The sequence below is a fragment of the Colius striatus genome, chromosome 5 (genome assembly GCF_028858725.1).
Source record: "Colius striatus isolate bColStr4 chromosome 5, bColStr4.1.hap1, whole genome shotgun sequence".
Lineage (NCBI taxonomy): Eukaryota > Metazoa > Chordata > Aves > Coliiformes > Coliidae > Colius > Colius striatus.
Window position 1 is genome coordinate 54,791,960 of NC_084763.1, and position 18,316 is coordinate 54,810,275.

The window sequence follows — 18,316 nt, forward strand, 5'->3', positions numbered from 1 at the left end:
AGTTATTACCTTGTGGATCCTACTTCCCATAGTAAAGAAGCCCTGAAGTGAGGTGTTAGTGATTAGCATGTCATGAGAGCAACATAAGCATGAGACTTAGTGCAGGCAGACTCTGCCTTTTGCACGGCAAAAAATCAATAGCACTTTTTTTGTAGGAGAATGCTTCAGACTTACCCTTCAATGTCTTGTGCAAACATTCCTGCTTCTTGGTCACTGAAATACAAGCAGTGAGTTTTGCTTGATCTGTGCATTTTGCTTGACTGAATCTTCTTAAAGAGAAGAAAAACACTGGTTTTATTGATGTTCTGCTTGTTCTCGTTGACTCTCTGTATGTGCCAGTAGATTTCTATCTCAACTAGTCCTTCCCTTTTTGAGACTGAGTTTGTAGAGGATTAGGCATGAATCAAACATGAAGATATTCTTAGACTGTAGCAGATAAACACTTCTTTTCTGGATGCAGTTTATTGAGTGCTAATGTGTAGCTTAAAGGTTATGTAGTGGGAAATAAATTACAGGCACGATGTGGCTGTGTGAAGTATGAATTAGTTGTTCTAGGCCCTGCTTTTCTGATTGTGTAGTGACCTCTAAAGTGGCATCTCACTATTTGTTTTTGTCCCTACTGTAGTGGTCAAAGAAATCTCAATTATTTATAAACATGACCAGCAATTTCCAGCTATCTAACACGTTAATGTTGACTGATGGGTAAGTTTGTGGGCAAATTCAGGCAGGGAAAATCACCAGCATTGCTGTTAAACACAGCTCTATCCTTGATTTTGAAAGGTCACGAAGTTATAAATGGAAGCTGAGAGAACATTTTGGGAAAGTGTTGTGGTAAACTTGCTTTGGGTATATTGCTATCTGGCATATGTCATCAGCGACTACAGGGTCACCCAACTGGTGGCTTTTGTGTTCCCTCAGGCCACTGCAAGCAGACACCTCTCTCTGAACTTGAGCTGCATAAAAGCTAGGCAGTTGATTGTATCCAGCCACTTCAGCTTTCTCCACAGCTTTTGGAGGGTTGTGAGCACCTCAATATAGCAGCTCATTTTGCACACCTTTCTAATGCTTGTGGTCAGGCATCCTGCTCAAAATTGGGTACCTAGTGTTGCCACGCAGAACTTCTGGTGCCCATTATTTGTTCTTCTGTCTTCTATCTGATGGCTGCTTACCTGGCACAAGGATGAAACAAGTAGTAAGCATTACTCACAGTAAACTTGGCTGTTCTTTCTCTGGTATGTGTATAAATCCAACAACTTTTTAAAGCTAACAGACTCCCAAGGATTTAATCATCGCTTCCTTGTGACGCCTTAAACACAGCTGAAGGATGAGTTCAGCTGAACATGCAACTGACTGGCAGGTAGCAGATATCTGCCTCTGAGGAAGAGAAGACAGGCTGAAACTCCTGCAAGGATACTTGAATTGCACTAAACTTGACTGCCAGAGAACTGAGCCTGAGGAGGCTGACGTGCTTCAGCATGAGCACCAGAATTAAAAGCCAAGTAACTGACTTATGTCCTAGCTATGAGTGTTAGCTGTGGACTCGATTGGGGAAGGAAAAAGATGGAGTAATAAGAGGTGTCCAAGAAATATTTGTTCGGATTGACTTTATTCAAGAAAAATCCAGACTACACCATTTGTTTAAATCAGTTTTAGTTTTCAAAACACTAGTGTAAGGATTGACACTATTCTAGAATTGTGTTTATATGAAATCTCAACTTTTAGTTACTGCTTTCTTCCAAAGTAGCCCTTAGTTCAGTGGGCTGCAAGTATACCTGTTCTCTCAGCCAAGGGATTCTGTCAGCTTTTCTAATTACTGTGTCTGGGTTTCTTTTATGGGAAAGTAAAAGCAACTGACCAAGTCTGAACCTTACTATTCTTTCATAAATTGATGTAGACATTTAAATAGACAGCACATATTTTTAAAAGGCTAAATTTCAAGTTTATATTCTCATATTTGACACTGTTGACCTAATCTTTTAAGCTATGTAATTAATTGTCTTAGCAGATTGTTCTTAAAATGACTAGGAAGCTGGTGGCAGTGACACTTGACATGCTACACTAAGGTCATATTAGCATCTTCTCCTGGTTTTCTGCCATTTAAATGAGTGTTCTGCTTGCTTTTTTCCCCTCCTGTTTAGAGTAAATATGTCTATCTGGAAGAATAAATACATGTGAAAAATGGATATGCACAGTTTTGTGGATACATAATCCACAGTTCATATATTTGCCAGTAAACTATTAGAAGTAAAGTTTCATTAGCAAATATGAGGGCCACACTTAAATCCCTCATACTGCTTAGAAAATGCGTGGCATGGTTTTTGTTAATGTTTTCAGTATGCCACTCGTACCCCTGGTGCTTGTGCATTTACATGTCTAACTGATTCATTATCAGAAGTACTCAAATCCACATTGCTGCTTTTTTTGTTGCTGCTTCATGCCTGTCACTGGACTGGTTGTGTCCATCGTGTCTCTCACTGTGCTTGGTTTCCAACAGACTGGACTGTGGTGAGGCTGCTGAATTCTGTGTTAAAGAATTTGTTGTAGAAGTTCTTGAAATCAGAGTTTCTCCTACTTTGTTCAAATCTCTTCAGCTAGTTTGTGGTTTCATAGAAGTTCTAGGGGACAAGTTGGAAGTCACAGAAGACTGGGATGTCCGGGGAACGCAGGTCATGGAGAAGAAAGTCAAGCTTGGCTGTCTTTTCTAACTCTGGAACTTGCCTAATGTCATTTCAAGCAGAATGGTTTGGAGCTCTGAGAGACAGTGTAAAATAGATGAGTGAGTATGAGGTTGGTTTTTTTCCATCTGGGGACAAGGTTTGTGTGTCACTGTCTTGAGGGCTTAGGTTTTTTATAAACTGGTCACACTAGGGCACCAAATGGCTGCCTTTGGCTGGAACAGAAGTCCATTTGCAGGATTAAACTGAAGTCAGCAGGGTAGATGAGGCTTCACCTTTGGGTTATCTTATGCCATTAGATTTTTAAGTGAGCAGTGTCTGGAGTAGAGTTAGCAACAGAAAAACTCACATATTCAAAGGAAGCTGTTTGAGTGGATGTATTGTGGCTTATGCCTTACCTGACTTCTTTTTCCTTTGCAGAGCAACTTTTGTGAACTATTTTGCTTTTAAGTATCAAGTGGTACTGAAACTCTAGACTTTAGATAGCTGGGCTAACTCAAGGTATTCTCCACCTGCTTCAAGTGTATACAAAATTTCACATCCTAGTATAGTCACACTTAATATCCTTCTTTGGATGCTGATGAGGTTTGGCAATTAAGATCCCTTGTACTACCTCATGGATAGCAAGTGTGCCTGAAGAACTTTGAGACGCTCAGGTTAACTATAGTCCATCCAACCCAGGAGTGCTCAGAGGGACAGATGTGACTGGCAAGCAGGCTGGGCTGTTAAATGTTACTTGAGCATCACTCACAGGTACAGTTGCTGGTCATTGGTGCATGCACAACAGTTACAGTGCTGGGATGTGATGTGAGCTTTTAGTGACTTGCAGCTACTGTACCAGTTTGAATTACTGAAGTGTTTATATAAGTGTATATATAAGTATTTGCCCCAGTTACCCGAGGCGGCGAGCTGGGGACCTGCTCTGGGAGAGCCCGGCTCTCGGGCCGTGTCCCGGCAGCGGCTGTGCCGGCGCTGTGCCGTTTGTCCGTTAGAGGTCAGTGTTGGAGCAGCTTTGGGAGCGGGCAGCGGCTCAGCCCGGCTGACACCCAGGGCTGCAACGGCACCTCCGGGCTCAGTCGCCTTAGCCTCAGGTCATCCTGTGCTCGCCAGCTGCGCCGTATTCTTCATGCTGCCTTTAAATGTTCTCAAAAGTTGTCTTCCATCATAGTGCACTCGTGATAATTTCTTTTTCATTTTGCTCTCGTGTCCTGGTTCCTTATCTAGCAGTATCAAATGTCTGAAAGATGTGTTATTTCTCTTTTCTTGTTTCTGCAGAAATCAGTCAGATTAAGGAGTCATCAAGTCTAATGGCATCTGTTGTTTTGTTTTTCCAGCCCATCCTTTCACTTGTATTTATCATCTACCCAACCTATTTCCTCTCTGGTCAAACTTCCCAAAGGAGAGAGATGCTCAGAGCTGAACAGGCACCTCCAGGGGCAGAAGGAAGACTGGAGTGGTCTGGTTATATGATTACTGGGGTGTGTGTGTATCCTAGAGAATCTCCTGTCCTCCTCTGTCTTTCTCAAGGCTCATTTCAATGTATCTTTTTCATTTATTTGGCAAAAATGCTTTTCCACAGCAAAAAGTCCAGGAGTTGGGAACAACTATTTTTTTTTCTCAAACCTTCCTTGTTACCTGATGTTAAGTTCTCTGTCCTCTCCCTTTCCTCTGAGCAGCTACTCTCTACTCTTTCCACTGTTTCTTCCTTGATTAAGTGTAATCTTTCACTCATCTTCGCTCCTTTCCTTTTTGTGAGGTGACCCATTAGTGTTTTGCTACTGATTCCAGTTTGCACTCCTGAATTTTGTTGGAGTTCACTTTCTGATTCTGCCAGAATAGCTGTCTCATTGATCACATACCTTTGGCAGCCACATCATCCTTAAGGTTGACACCCTTTATCATCCTTATGCATTTTGCCTGTTTCCAGCAGAGCAATTCAAAACTTTTCTCCTTGTTTCTTTTTCTACTCACACAGCTTACTGCTTCTTTGTTCTACCATCTCCTTCTAAATTGTCTTGTTCTCTGTGCATGACCAGCACAGAAGCTTGTCCCTCCGTTCCTGTTAACTGTCTCGACTGTGTCCTTGATCTTATTTAACATGCTGGTAAAAATCCCTGATGTTCTTTGTGTATTGGGGCATCTCCTTTTAAAAGTCACGTTTCTGGCTGTAGTGTATGCCTAGATGTACTGGAGGTAGTCCAGAGACAGTTAGTAACACTGCATCTGTCCTGAATTCCTTCCCAGTCTAGCTGTTTTGTCTTCTCCAGACTGCTGAAATGCATTATGGTGTCTCCCAGTGGTGTTGTCTGACACTTTGCATTTTGCCTGGTATCAGGCTATTTATATAGCAAATTTGCTGACTCCTGGAGGGAAATAGATGGCTACATACCCTTTACTCTTTGTTGCTTCTTGTATTCTCCTCTACTTTTCTTCTGCCTCTGTTTCATTCTGGTAAGTCATTCCATACTGATGTACTGACAGGCTGAGAGAGTTGGGATTGTTCAGTGTGCAGAAGAGAAGGCTCTGGAGAGACCTTATAAGCAGTCTTCCAGTGCCTTAAAGGAACCTACAAGAAAGCTGGAGAGGGACTTTTTATAAGAGCATGTAGTGACAGGACAAGGAGAAATGGCTTCAAACTGAAAGAGGGTAGATTTAGATTAGGCATGAAGAAGAAGTTCTTTACTATGAGTCTGATGAAGCACTGGAACAGGTTGCCCAAAAAGGTTGTGGATGCCCTATCTGGGGAAGTGTTCAAGGCCACGTTGATTGGATGAGGCTTTGAGCAACCTGGTCTAGTGGAAGGTGTCCCTGTCCATGGCAGGGAGATTGGATCTAGATGATCTTTGGGGTGTCTTCTACTCCAAACCATTACATGATTCTGTGACAATGGTGCAAGTAAGCTGTCTATGCAGGGTTGTGTCCCAAGCACAAGTCTTCTGCCTGACAGTGGCCTCTCGGCTGTGCTTGGGAGTGGTGCTTTAACTGTAAGCATCTCGTTTTTGTTACATATTTTGATTTGTCTTTAATTCCTATTTCTGGTACATGGATCTCTGAAGGGAAATATATTTGAATGCAGTGCACAGGGGGACAAGAGAAAGAGGGAAAAGGAGATCCCTATACATATGCCGTACTAAATTTGTGACATCTGAGTTCTGCACAAATGTTTAGATTAAATACCTTGTTAGCTTTTTGCTTTTTATCCTGAGAAAAAAAACCTCAAACCTTTGGTTATGAGAAAATACAGATGGTAGAGCATTTCAGCTTTAAAGAAATAGATTTTGGTTTTAAGAAGCTTTGGGAGAATGAAGCTGGATAATTTATGAAAGACCTTTTGTTCTGCAGTGGTGTAAAGAGTGCATGCTGAAACTGCCCCAATTTATGCATAAATGAAATTGGCAAAGTTTGTGCTGTATGGCAAGAAAGTTTTGCATTTTAGGTGTGCATACTAAATACAGCATTAGAAACAAATCACTTTAAAATAGGTCTTCAATGCAGCTGTTCTCCTATTAAAAGGGACCTGCAAACATAAGATCTTTTTTTCTAAGATTCAGTGTTTTCTGATATGTTTTACCACAGGTTTTTTTTGTCTTCTCAGTGGCCCAAAATAGCTGTATTTTTGTTTTTGTGGAAACCTCATATAAATGTCCTTTTTCCATGTCTTTGTACAGGCTGCAATGTAAAATGATTGGAAATCTTGCCAGTTATAGACTATTTTTAAGTTGTTGTCTTCAAATCTAGGAAATAGTGCACAAGTGAACTCACTTCATTAAAGAGCTTAATTTTATATCATCTTAAAGAATTTACTGTCTAACAGGCCAAGTGGAATTGTTTTGTTGTTAATATTGAAGGACAGAGGTGAGAAGGTAGATTTGGCCCAGGTAGAGGGGAAAATGGCTTTAGTTTTGTGTGCTTGGGTTTGTATTCTATTTTCTATGTATTTATTTTTGTTCTTCAGGTGTGCTGCTTTGAAATAGATAATGACACAGCATTTCTCTTCAGACCATCCATCCATCTGGCCTCTTTCCATTGGTGCCTCGTGTCAAAAATCCTGTAGAGTTAAATAACCTTTAGGATGGAATAATTTCCTGGTCTTTATTTGAGGATGAGAAATTTATGGTAATGTGATTTGAGTTGTCTGGGAGGAATATTTGCTATAGCTGGAAATGAAATGTACAGTCAGCTGAAGCCTCGGATCAGTGTGTGGAGGCACAGGGAGGACTATGTGCCATATAGACTCAAAGAAGTGGCTTTAAGTTCTGGATATAGGGAACCTAAACTAGGAGTTGAATTCATTCCCAGCTCTGGGAACACATATGCTGACTTTGCAGTAAACATTTTACTGCAGCCTCCTCTGTCCTAAATGTGTTTAGAGGTCAGGCTGGTATGTCCAATGAACAGTGTCAGCATCACAGTCTGGGATGCTGAATGGATGGAAAAGTCAACTGATCCAAGTAGCAGAGAAAAAATCATGCAATAGGAGTTCTTAGCAACATATCAGTGGTATAAAAAGTGTGAACTACTCATACTGTCCAATAAAATCAGCTGAAATTATGGACTATGTTGCTTTCACTGGGAGTAAACAAGCACTGCCAAGCACATATGTTGATGGGTATTCCTGAGTAAGAGGCTGAAATGACCTTGACCTGTAAGGGGTAACCTATACTAGCTGCTTGAGGCCTGGTGTTTAGGACATGTTTGATTAGTCCCTCTTGTAAACTGCAGAAAGCATGTTAAGTAGACTGAAGTAGAGTGGATGTTGAGGGAGAGGAAAGCGAACATGCCGAACTTCAGCTGATTTAACTAAAGCTGGCTACTGTGCAGTAGTGTGAAAATCTGAAAGGATGGTGCTTAAACAATGTAAACACCTGAAGGAGACTCACTGAGACTTAGTGAGACCATTTGCAATTGCATTTGGTGGATGCCTAATAATAAATCTTCATTTAACACTCAGCTAAAGTTCTTTAGTCCTGCAGAAGTTATTTTTCTTAACCATTCCCTGCTGTTGAAATATCAAGACATACAGATTATCCGACCTGTAACAAAGGGATGTAGCCTCTGTGCTTCACCTTTTTGCATGGCATACCACATGGTTTTTTTTTCTTCTTTCCTGACATAAAAGTAGGGTGGCAAAGCATCTTGGCTGACCTGTGCATTCCTCACAACAATTACTGAAGCTGCTGTGATCCACTGTAGTACATGCATGTCATACCAATTCCAAAATTGGCTAATACTCTGTTTTCTTCAAAATCACTTGTAGAAATGAAATGGCATGTTTATAGCCACATTTTTTATACCCAACCTCCCTTGAGCAGTACTATTCCTTACTACTCTGAAAAAAGTTAACAAGCATGAGATTTTCTTGTGAGCTGTTTCTGTTTTGGTGTGATTTCAATTCTTTGCTCTTAAGTGATTTATTTCAACCTAATAATCCTTTGTCAACCTCAGGCCCTGGTTTGCAGTATTTCTCTGCAAACTCTGAAGTGCATTTTAAGCCTTCTTCTCAGAGAACAGGTTTGTCCTTTGTCTTCACTAGATGTCACTTGATTACCAGTCTCTTCTCAGCCTTTCTTGTGTTCATAGCGCTTCTCTTTAGACTCTGACTTCTAAATTAAACCCATTTATTGATAAATGACTTTGTTAGCACAGTGGCACATCAATGAGCTATAGTATAACTTGAACATGTTAATAAGAACCATTTTCAGAACTGCAATGCTTCAGTGAATAATTGCAAAAAAATCTCTGCTGGTTTTTGGAAAGAGCTGAAGATGGAAACAAGTTTGTAATGCTTTCAGTGTGAGGAAGGCCTACTATTTGTCTTTGGAAGAGGTTGGAGAGAGGGCAAAAAGGGGAAACTTGAACTACATAATGTGTAAATTAAATACTGTATGCTTCACTTGGGATCAGGATTCTCTCTAGTTAACTGCCAAGTATGATATCAGCATGCCTATGAATATTTAAAATGAAAACTGTTGTGTTCTCCGTCTGCTAATTCCTCCTTCGTTTTGGTGAAGATTGCTTCTCTCTCAGTGTAACAGAACCCTTGTCAAATTAATCTAAACATGACTCCAGCTCTATGAATACAGTTATATTGGATGCACAGAATGCATTATATATTTAGTATTCTAAATTCTTCGTCTTCCATGAAATGCAAGTAACATTTCATGTCTTCATGACCTTTATTCTAAGGGATCCTTACTCTTGAAAAGTTCTTGTTGACACTATCTGGATTAGCAACAGTCTGCAGGATTTGGTTTATTACATTATATAGCCCACAGATTTTACTTGAGGCTTGAGAAGTAGGTTCTTAATGTTGGCAAGAAAACCTTACCTAAGATCTGCAGGGGACTGGTGGCACTCTCAAAGGTTTGTATTGACTTCTCTTTACTGTGCATGATTCTTGACCAGCTTTTAAGTAGAGCAGTTTAATGAGAAACTGCCATAATCTTGTAAATCTCTTCTCTGACAAGTAGTGCTATTTTAATAGCTCTCCTGGATAAATATTCCCTTAGAACCTGTAAAGGTTTGGAGTACTACTGAATGTCATGTTCCTGGGTACTGCAAAATTACTTCATTAGCTATAGCAACGTTCTGAAAAAAAACAAGGCTTCTACAGCTTCAAGTTTCTAAAGAAGTGAGTGCTGAAGAAACTAATCATATTTTAAATAATTAAAATTCTTATTTCTCTTCATGCCTCATTCAAAACCCATTGAATTCAGTGAGAGGTTTTCTGTAGCCTTTGAATCGTATTTGTTGAGATCAGAAGCTTACCCGTGCATAGTTTTATGAATAGGCAGGTATTACAGATACCCTTTTTCAAGCAGCAGTTGGGACAATGTTTGTTCTGAACACAGAGTCATGCTATAACTGAACTGAGATGTTTAACTCAGTTTGCATACCATTTGTTCCTTAGATTTAGATTTATACTAAATCATATTGGGTAGTTTCTTGACTCTTGTATCTTTTTTTATCTGACCCTCCTTGCATGAAATGTCTTTTATTTTAGCTTTAAACTCTAAAGGAAACTTTGATTTGGATCTCTTTTATTAAGAGTATCTTCAAAAGTGTTTGATTTAATGTTGATCCCTACTAAATAAAAAGACCAAATTTCATCTTTTAGGTGGAAAGCAAATTGAGACTTGATCTTGTAACCACATGAATTTGTTTACTTTTAAAGTTGTGAAGCTCCCTGTTTGTTTTCCAGTGCTTTAACAGAAATAATCCTGGAGGTCATTTGCAGAAACAGAAATTATCTGAAGCCTGTGCATAAAGCTGTATGAAGGGCCCTGCCACCACAAGAGGAATTATATTGAAACCTAGATGAATGTCTGAAGAATGGCAGAGCAGAACTGGAGGGGGAAAATGCACCTCTGTTTCTCCTCTTCCATTTCCTGTGTTGTTTTTCCTTTGTCAGAGGCTGGAAGTACAAAAGGAGATAGATAAATGTCAGTTCTAGGTAGTGATATGAGAACCACTTGACTTCCTACTTTTAGGAAAGGGTTACATCTGATACACTTATCTCCAAGCTGCTTTAAGTGATCTGTGTGTTCTTAGCAGGCACAATAGCTGTCTCTAAGACATCTATCTAACCCAGTATCTGCACTTCAGTAGAGGGCAACTTCAGACCTATGGTGAAGATAGATGTCTAGTTGCCTCCTGGTTATTCATCTGGAGACAGAGCTAAGGTCTAGGTCTAGAATATTTGGATGTGGACCTAAATAGGCAGTGAATAGCAGTGTTTAATCCTTATGCTTTGGAAATCATACCACAACTTTTGAACAGCTGTTGCTTATGTAGGAAGAAAATGTAATAACTTGCCTTGAGTGAAAGACTGCTTTGATGAGAATATATCTTAATGCCTAAAGAGTTGCCAGTAACTTGAGGGCACAAAACAGCATATTTGTTTTCAGATGCTTTGAAGTATAGCAAGTTGCCAATCGTTATTTTCAGGAGCACAAAGCAAGCCCTCTTATACCTTATTGTGCAGCCTGTAGACTCTTAATCTCACCCAAGCTCTTGAAATCAAGGTGAAGTCTATGGCTGTCATAGTGAATCACTGTATGCAATTTCTAGTCTGGAACAAAGGGAAGGAAGTTGTTCGTGGTCTTGTGAAGTGAGACTTAATATGAATGGGGCTTCATGATGTGACTGAAGCCTTACAGGAGAATGCAAAGGCTTTGGGCTGCCAAATTTTACTAGCATTTGCTGAGGGGGAGTTTAGTTGTTAATAACACTGGGCAGCAGATGGTCTTAGAAGAGTTGTTAAGACACTGTGGATTGTACTGTAAATATGTGGGTGAATGGAACCAGGATGCTGACAGTTCACTCTCACAGCTCATCATGAGAAGGTGACTCGAGTGGAATTTGCTATTGCCAGAACATGAATTTCGTGGTATTTGGCAGTCTGCTCTGTATCTGGGACGAATTTTGCAACATAACAGTGGGATGGTATTTGGGACACACTCAGTCATGTAAAGAACAGAAGAAGGAATGTTATATGCCATGCCAGGCTTGCTTGACCACTGCTGATCTTGAGACCTAAAGGTACTTAACCTGTGCAGTTTAGCTATAAGGCCAGTGCAGGAGTGAATTTTGGTTTCCTGTTTTCCTTTGAATCCAAGAGAGCGTTCATTCATATTACAAATGAATCTGTCTGTTGAACCAGAAAATAGACTGTTCCAGGAAAAAGTCCCATCTCCCCCATGACAAGCCTAGTTTTGACCTACACTTCTGTTTCTCCTTTCAAAATACCCCTCTCTCTCCTTTGAACTACAAAAATACAATTGTATGTTGGGGCTTTTTGTTTTGATTTTACAGGGTGAGAAGCAAAGTGTTTCATCCAAGTGCTTTGTTAGATTTTGAGCCTTTTTCTTATCTCAGTCTGTTTACCCATGAAGCTTGGAAAAAGTGGTATAAAGTATCCTAAATGTGATTCACAACATGAAATACAGTATGTGGAAATTATACAGGTATATCAGAAACTTAGCAGACAGTGTGGAAGGACACAGCTCCTATTGTTCACTAGGGACATTTACACCTGTGCCCTAGCAGAAGAAAACCAAATTAAAACTAGACAGTGGAACTTGAGCTTTTGCCCTGTGCTTACAAGTGGGATGAGAATTTGAGACTCCTCATCTGTGCAGTAACCCATTGAAACTGATGCTGTGATCTTCAGTGCAAGTGTAACCTTCATGAATGAATCTGTGGAAGCCATTTTCTTCCTCTCTTGATGTCTAGGTGTCAGCTTTTTTTGGGTAGTTTCATGGGAGTGTTTTGGTATGTGACATGAGGATATCACTAACAAATTTTGTCCATAATCTGACAGTTCTGTATTCTGAACTCACAGCAAGATCAAAAAAGTTTGGGGGCTTCCCATCTGTAGTGATAATACTGTCCTTAGTGTAAGATATACTAGTTTTCAGTTGGCCTTGAGAGCTTTCAGTTTCTTGCATAATAGCTGCTTAGTTTCTTGATCACCTTGTGATGATTTGCAGCCTGAGTAATTGAAATACAGAATTGACATGTAGGCAGGCAAGCTGACTGTAGTTTGGTAAGTTTGGCCTCCTGAACATCAGGCTCATTTGAGTGTTCCCACAACAGAGCCTTATGTTAGCTTCAGCATCACTTGTAATGTTAAGTTGCACTGTTTTTTTTATCTGGGAATCTTTTAAACTGTCTGAAAGGCCCAAATCTCCAGACAGTTTTTTACAGCATAACATCAGGGGAAGTGCATTTGGCTTCAGCATTGTTTAGGCTGGGAGTAAACTGAAACCTGTATTTGCTAGTACTTCTGATTCCTAGTCTTGCATAAACATAGTATCTATTTGAAAAGAGCAGAAACGTTGTTTGCCAGCCCATTACATCTCATCAAAGTCGAATTATAAAGTCTAATTTCTGAAAGGAAAACACTTTAATACTGGTAATTACTGTTCTGGTGAAATATTGAGGCTGGAAACAGCTGAATTATGTCAATTAAAATCCTCAGTTAACTTCTGTTAGAGAATAATTTCAAACTGTGGTGGTACATTACCCTTTACTTTCTGAAGGCACATAATTTGTGCCATCACTGAGTGACAGATAAGAGTGAACTAGTTGGAAAATACCACAGAGGGAGGACTTTTAAATGTTCAGATTTGCCTTAATGACTTCACAAAAAAAAGCTGCAAAAAATCTCCTGCAATGAATATGACCCTCAACAGTAATATTTATGTAGTGTAATTAGTGTTTGTTAGGGATCTTGTTATTGTTCACAGTGTAATTAGGCTTATAATCTACTAAATGTGACATACTATAATGTTCTGCTTTGTAAACATTATTGACTTCATTTTAAGACTAAGATTGTCTCATGCCAACAGATAAAAGAAAATCATGGCCTCATAAAAACTCCTAATTATTTAGATGTGCACACTATGGGTTCCTGGTGCAGTCAGAGTTGAGACTGAACCAAGGTGAATATTGAGCACAGGTGCAAGCTTCAGTACAGGAGATTTGCCAAGCTCCTTTTTTGTAAACCTCATCTGTCTACCTAAATCTCTGTAAGTTTAAGGAGGAAAAGATAGAAACCTAAATAGCTTTTTAGCCTCATTTACAGGCGTATTCATATTGTGCTTTGCCTTATTTTTATAGATAATAACCAAATATTGATTTGTTTGCAATCCAATGTAGCTGTGTGTGTATTGATCACTTTTTCACTCATGGGAGGTAACTGAAAATGGGCTGGGCTGAACAGTTCATCTTTTAGAGCTGAACTCTTCATTTTTGTACATTTTGTTGTATCTTAAATGGAGAAGGACTTGGATACTAGATTATTTAAGCAGTAAGCGGAATAGGACATCGCTACAATGAGATTTTTATGACTTATTTGTTGTTAAGCATGTTTAACAAGACTATTTTCTTGGTGTAACCACCTGGATCATTCATTTTTTTTAACTCAGTTAATGAAGTGATCCAAGTCTCTTGGGCTCTCCTTTTTGAGACCTGTGCCTGCTCCACAAATTTAGTGTGTGGCCTGCTTCTCTGTTCTAGTCTATGGGAGTATTTGTTCTCCTTGTCTCTCTCTGTTCCTTGTTAGTCAAAATATCCTACAGCCCTGAGTTTTCTGAAGAGTACAAAATGACTACTCTCAGCAATAAGAACAGATTCCAACTAGGAGGCTTTTTTTGGTATAAACTTTTTGCTCTTATTGTAATAGCTATTAGATGCTGCTTCTACTGTGAGCCACTGTATAAACAGAGCAGAAGACAGGTGCTTGCACAACATCTATACTCTAAGTACTTTGCTCTAATTGCAATCACTTACTGTGAAAACTTTTTCCACAGCTGTGCCAGCGAACATTGCAGACCTGAGAAACATTGAAGTGCTCAACTTCTTCAACAACCAGATTGAGGAGCTGCCCACACAGATTAGCAGCCTTCAAAAGCTCAAACACCTCAATCTTGGGTACGTATCCTAATGCAAAAATTTGCTGTACTACAGGTACTGTCAAATATTGTTGCAGCTGAACCTGGAACATTTTTTTTTTGCCTTTGAAGTTTCATTTTGAAAGTGGGAGGATAACTTGGCAATTATGGCTCCAGAGCATTTAGCTAGTGCCCTGAGTAATCAAGTGTTTAAAAGTGATCAAGCACTTAAATGGTTATCAGTTTATCAGAGTTAAGGGCAACAGCAACTCACATGCATCTAATATTGAAATCAAACTTCACAGTTATTGAATTGTACTTCCCAGGCAACTATTTCTTAATTCTGTGGTTGCTGTGCAAGACCCAAGCTCTGCTTTCTATTTTGCTTTTGAAAAAACCCAAAAATACAACCCCAAAAACCTGAATGCTAATCTTTCAATGTTAATCTAGGATTTTAATTCCAAAATCCCAAATTTGGCATTAAAGACAATTCAATTTCTATTAAACCAGCAAAAGAAGCAGCAAATCTTTAAATGTGATGTGCATGTAATTCAAAGTGCTGCCATTGACTGAATTAGAGCCAGGGGTATTCCTGTTGATTTTAACTACTTAAGAAAGCAGTGGGAAGGGTAGGCTTTAACTTTACAGGCTTCTCATAGAAAAGATGTTTGTAATTCATAAATTCAAAGTTCTGTACACCTTAAACTGAGGATTTTTATGTACTATTTTAAATACAAAGTGATTTTGACTAGCTTCTGTGTATGCTGCTTTGGGTGCTTTAGTAAAATACTGTTCATTGAATTGCATCTTGAACTGTTGATGAACATCTTGAACATCAATAAATGTTTTCATGGTGGTGATCTGTCTTCTCTGGTCTTTATTCAGTCACTTTAGATCTCTAGTATGCCTTAATACCTGTTTGAACCTGAAATTGCTTTTCAGAGCAAATATTAATTCATTAATTCTGTCTTGGGGGTTAAAGCCGTTTTTTTGGAATGACATATTGAAAGTGCTGCAGTTTATGGAGAGAGGAAGAATTTGGTCTCTTTCCATGGATTAATGCAGTAACACATGTTAGTATAGTTCAAATACTCATCTCCGTTAATGAAGAAAAATATTGTGCCAAAATCTACTTGAGGTTAAGACCAGCAGACATTTAGGTCTGTCTCCACAGTTGACACTGTCATGTGGCCCAAGATCTTGTAGATTAAATGCTCTTCCTTCCTTCTCTCCTTCTTCCTTACCTATAATCTTCCAGGCATAAGATTTACAGCTTGGCCTTAACTCTGCAAATTAGGTTCTGCTTTGGAAGTCCTTGGAGTCAGTGAAGAGGAAACTTTTCTGTCCTAGTATTTTGCTGGGGGCCAGCCCAAAAATCTTCTTGTCTGTAGTGCATGTGTACACACAGGACATCAAAACAGCCCTCTGGGGAATAGGGGAACCTTGAACAATAGCAGGGATTATTTTCTTAAAGATTGGAAGGTGGGTGTGGCATAGTTTCTGTGGCACAAGCTCAGTATTTCAGCTTCTGCAGGGATGAATAGTGCTGGGCTGGGATTTTTCAGCTGGCAATTTTTCCATGCCAGAGAATAGGTACCATTCTGCCTGGTGTCATAGGGAGAACACTCATGCTCTCCTTGTTCCTTGCTTAAAAAAAGGGAAAGCCTTCAAGGCCACTTTGTACTAGTGAAAAGAAGCTACTTTTTTAGTCCTCTTCTAATAGAAAGAGTAGTTTTAAAAGCAGTGACAAGTCTGCAGTAGCAATAGTGCAGAATGCCTTTCTGTATTTTAATAGCTGGTACTACAACAGTAGTACCAGGTGCATGTCCTTGGTAAGACTTCTTATGGGAGATGAGGAGGGAGATGACTTCATGTATAGTTTAGTTTAGCTATAGAGGGCTGATCTTTACAGGTTCCTATTCTGGTGGAGCTGGCTTGTGCAGAAGTGGAAAGATGAGGTTAGTATCTGAGAGTCTGTAAAAGGAAAACTGAATGTGCTTCTCCTGCCTTTGGTCACATAGATGTGTGGTCATCAATGCTTAGTCTGGAGCTGCAGTTGCTCGTGTATTTAATTCAGCATCTGAAGAACTTTTAGAAGATGGCCTTATTGAATGTCCTACAGATGTATTTTGCAGTATCTATCACATGACATAGGACAGTGTTTGGCAAAAATTGCATGGAGGAGAGAAGAAATTAAAGCCAAACTTCTCATTTTTTGGAGTACCCGTCTTTGTCAGTGCCATGACTTGAGATTTTATAGATGTTCCATACACTTCATACATTCACATTGCATCTCCTCTTGACTTCAGTTGTGGCTACTGCTGTTGATCAGTTTTGTACCAGGAAAGTCAAATTCAGAATATGTTAGGGTGTGAAAGGTCACAATGGTTTCCAATCATCATGTAAGAATAAAGTCCAGCTCTTAGAAATAATCATCTTCACAAAGAGCAGATACAGGGAGCTGCCTTCTCTGTTCTACTTTCAAACCCATGTGACAACCAAAGCAAGATGCATACACACAAGCTGGATGTTTCGTGTACGTGCAGTAGGGACAGTGTGAGTAATAAACTGGTAGTTCTTTCCTGTTTGTGGGATAAGCAGCCAGAGCTCTAGCTCATACATAAACAGTAAGCTTCTACAAATATAGTCTGCATCTCCTTGCCTGCCTTTGTTGTTGCAGCAACTCTAATGCCAATCTGAATTACCTTATTCAAGCCCTTTGAGGTGAGGGAAAAGTTACTGTTTTCTCTATCTTGTCTGAGAAACCTTTTCCTTCTGATGGCTTTTGCCATGTTCTTCTGGCTGTTGCCAGTGGGAACTGCTCTCCTAAACCCTCTAAGACTGGCTGAATGAGCTATATTTAGACTAAGCCTCATCAATCAGAGAACTGACATTTTATTTACTTCATACTCCATGTGCATCAATAGTTATCTTAGTGACACAAATTTGCTGTTCTTAAGAAGGGGTTTGAGCAGCAACTATCAATGAACATAAACATTGTGCAGTTGACATGTTCCTCTTTATTTGGTACCACAGTGAAAGAACTGTGTGGTGTGACAGAATGGCAGGTGCTCAAGATGATGTGAAAAAAGGGGTAGTTTGTAGTTTAGCTGGAAGATAGGTCATCTACCACAGACCAGCTTTCTCTGTGGCACAATCTAAACTGGGTGTAGCACTATGGCACCTCAGGTGTGGCTGTTAATTGATGTAACAGAGGGATTCCCTTGTGAGTGTCTAAGTTCTGGGGATATTTTTGGGAGTGAGAGAAAAAAGGTCTGCATCACAAAAGACTTGCACAGTATCTTGTAGCATCAAACCCTTTTCAAAACAAAGGAGATGCTTAGTGTAGACTACATGTATTTAGAAATGAAACTCTTGTTGCCTGTATTATTCCTACCAGATGAATACTGATGTCATATTCTGTTTTTCCCTCTTTACCTCAGCATGAACAGGTTAAACACCTTGCCAAGGGGATTTGGCTCTTTACCAGCTCTAGAGGTTCTTGACTTGACTTACAACAACTTAAATGAAAATTCTCTACCAGGAAACTTCTTCTATCTGAGTAAGAAACTTTTCTGAAAACTACAAATCTTTATGATATGGTGCTTTGCTTTCTGCAGTTGAAATTTATTTGGTGGAGATCAAACTCCAACAGAATTTTTCTGATATTTATGTTTTTCTTTGAATATTTTGTGAATATTTCTACATATCTCAGCAATACATAGCACTGATATACAATCACCTGACACTATTGGACATGAGAAGACTTAGTTAATAATAAATAGTGTATCAGTTTTTTCTTCTGTGTAGTTTTTCCTTGGGTCTCATACTCAGTTAAAACATAAAGCTATGGAAGCTTGCAAACCTCAGGGGAAACTGAACTGTTTTGCAAGGCAACTGTTGTATGATGATTCTGGAAACAATTGTGTTCCTGATGATTCTTTACTGAAATGGTTTTAACAGCCTGTGAATGTTGAAGTGTCCAGTATGTTAAAAAAAAAGGAGCTTGGCACAGGAATGGTAGAGCTAAGCTGACCTTTGCATATGTTAAAAATACACACTCGGAGAGTTAAAATCAAGATATTGTAATGCATATGTGCAAAAGGGCTTCATTATGGTTGCCTAAGCAACTTGAATTCTGGCACTTTCTGAATTTCAGTGTTTCTGTTCCCTTACTGGTCTTTTCAGTGTACTATGCTGAAGTGGCTTCAGAATCGGTGCATTTAGCAGCAAAAGTGCCAGGTG

The 18,316-nt window shown here is 39.4% G+C and overlaps 1 protein-coding gene across 1 annotated transcript in view; it reads left to right on the forward strand.

Annotated features, from left to right (window-relative positions):
- Nucleotides 1-18,316, forward strand: part of RSU1 (Ras suppressor protein 1) — a 102,755-nt gene that overhangs the window by 9,564 nt on the left and 74,875 nt on the right. The window contains exons 4-5 of the mRNA XM_061996679.1: nucleotides 13,991-14,111; nucleotides 17,515-17,633. Coding sequence (XP_061852663.1) covers nucleotides 13,991-14,111; nucleotides 17,515-17,633 — 240 coding nt within the window. The remainder of the gene's footprint in view (nucleotides 1-13,990; nucleotides 14,112-17,514; nucleotides 17,634-18,316) is intronic.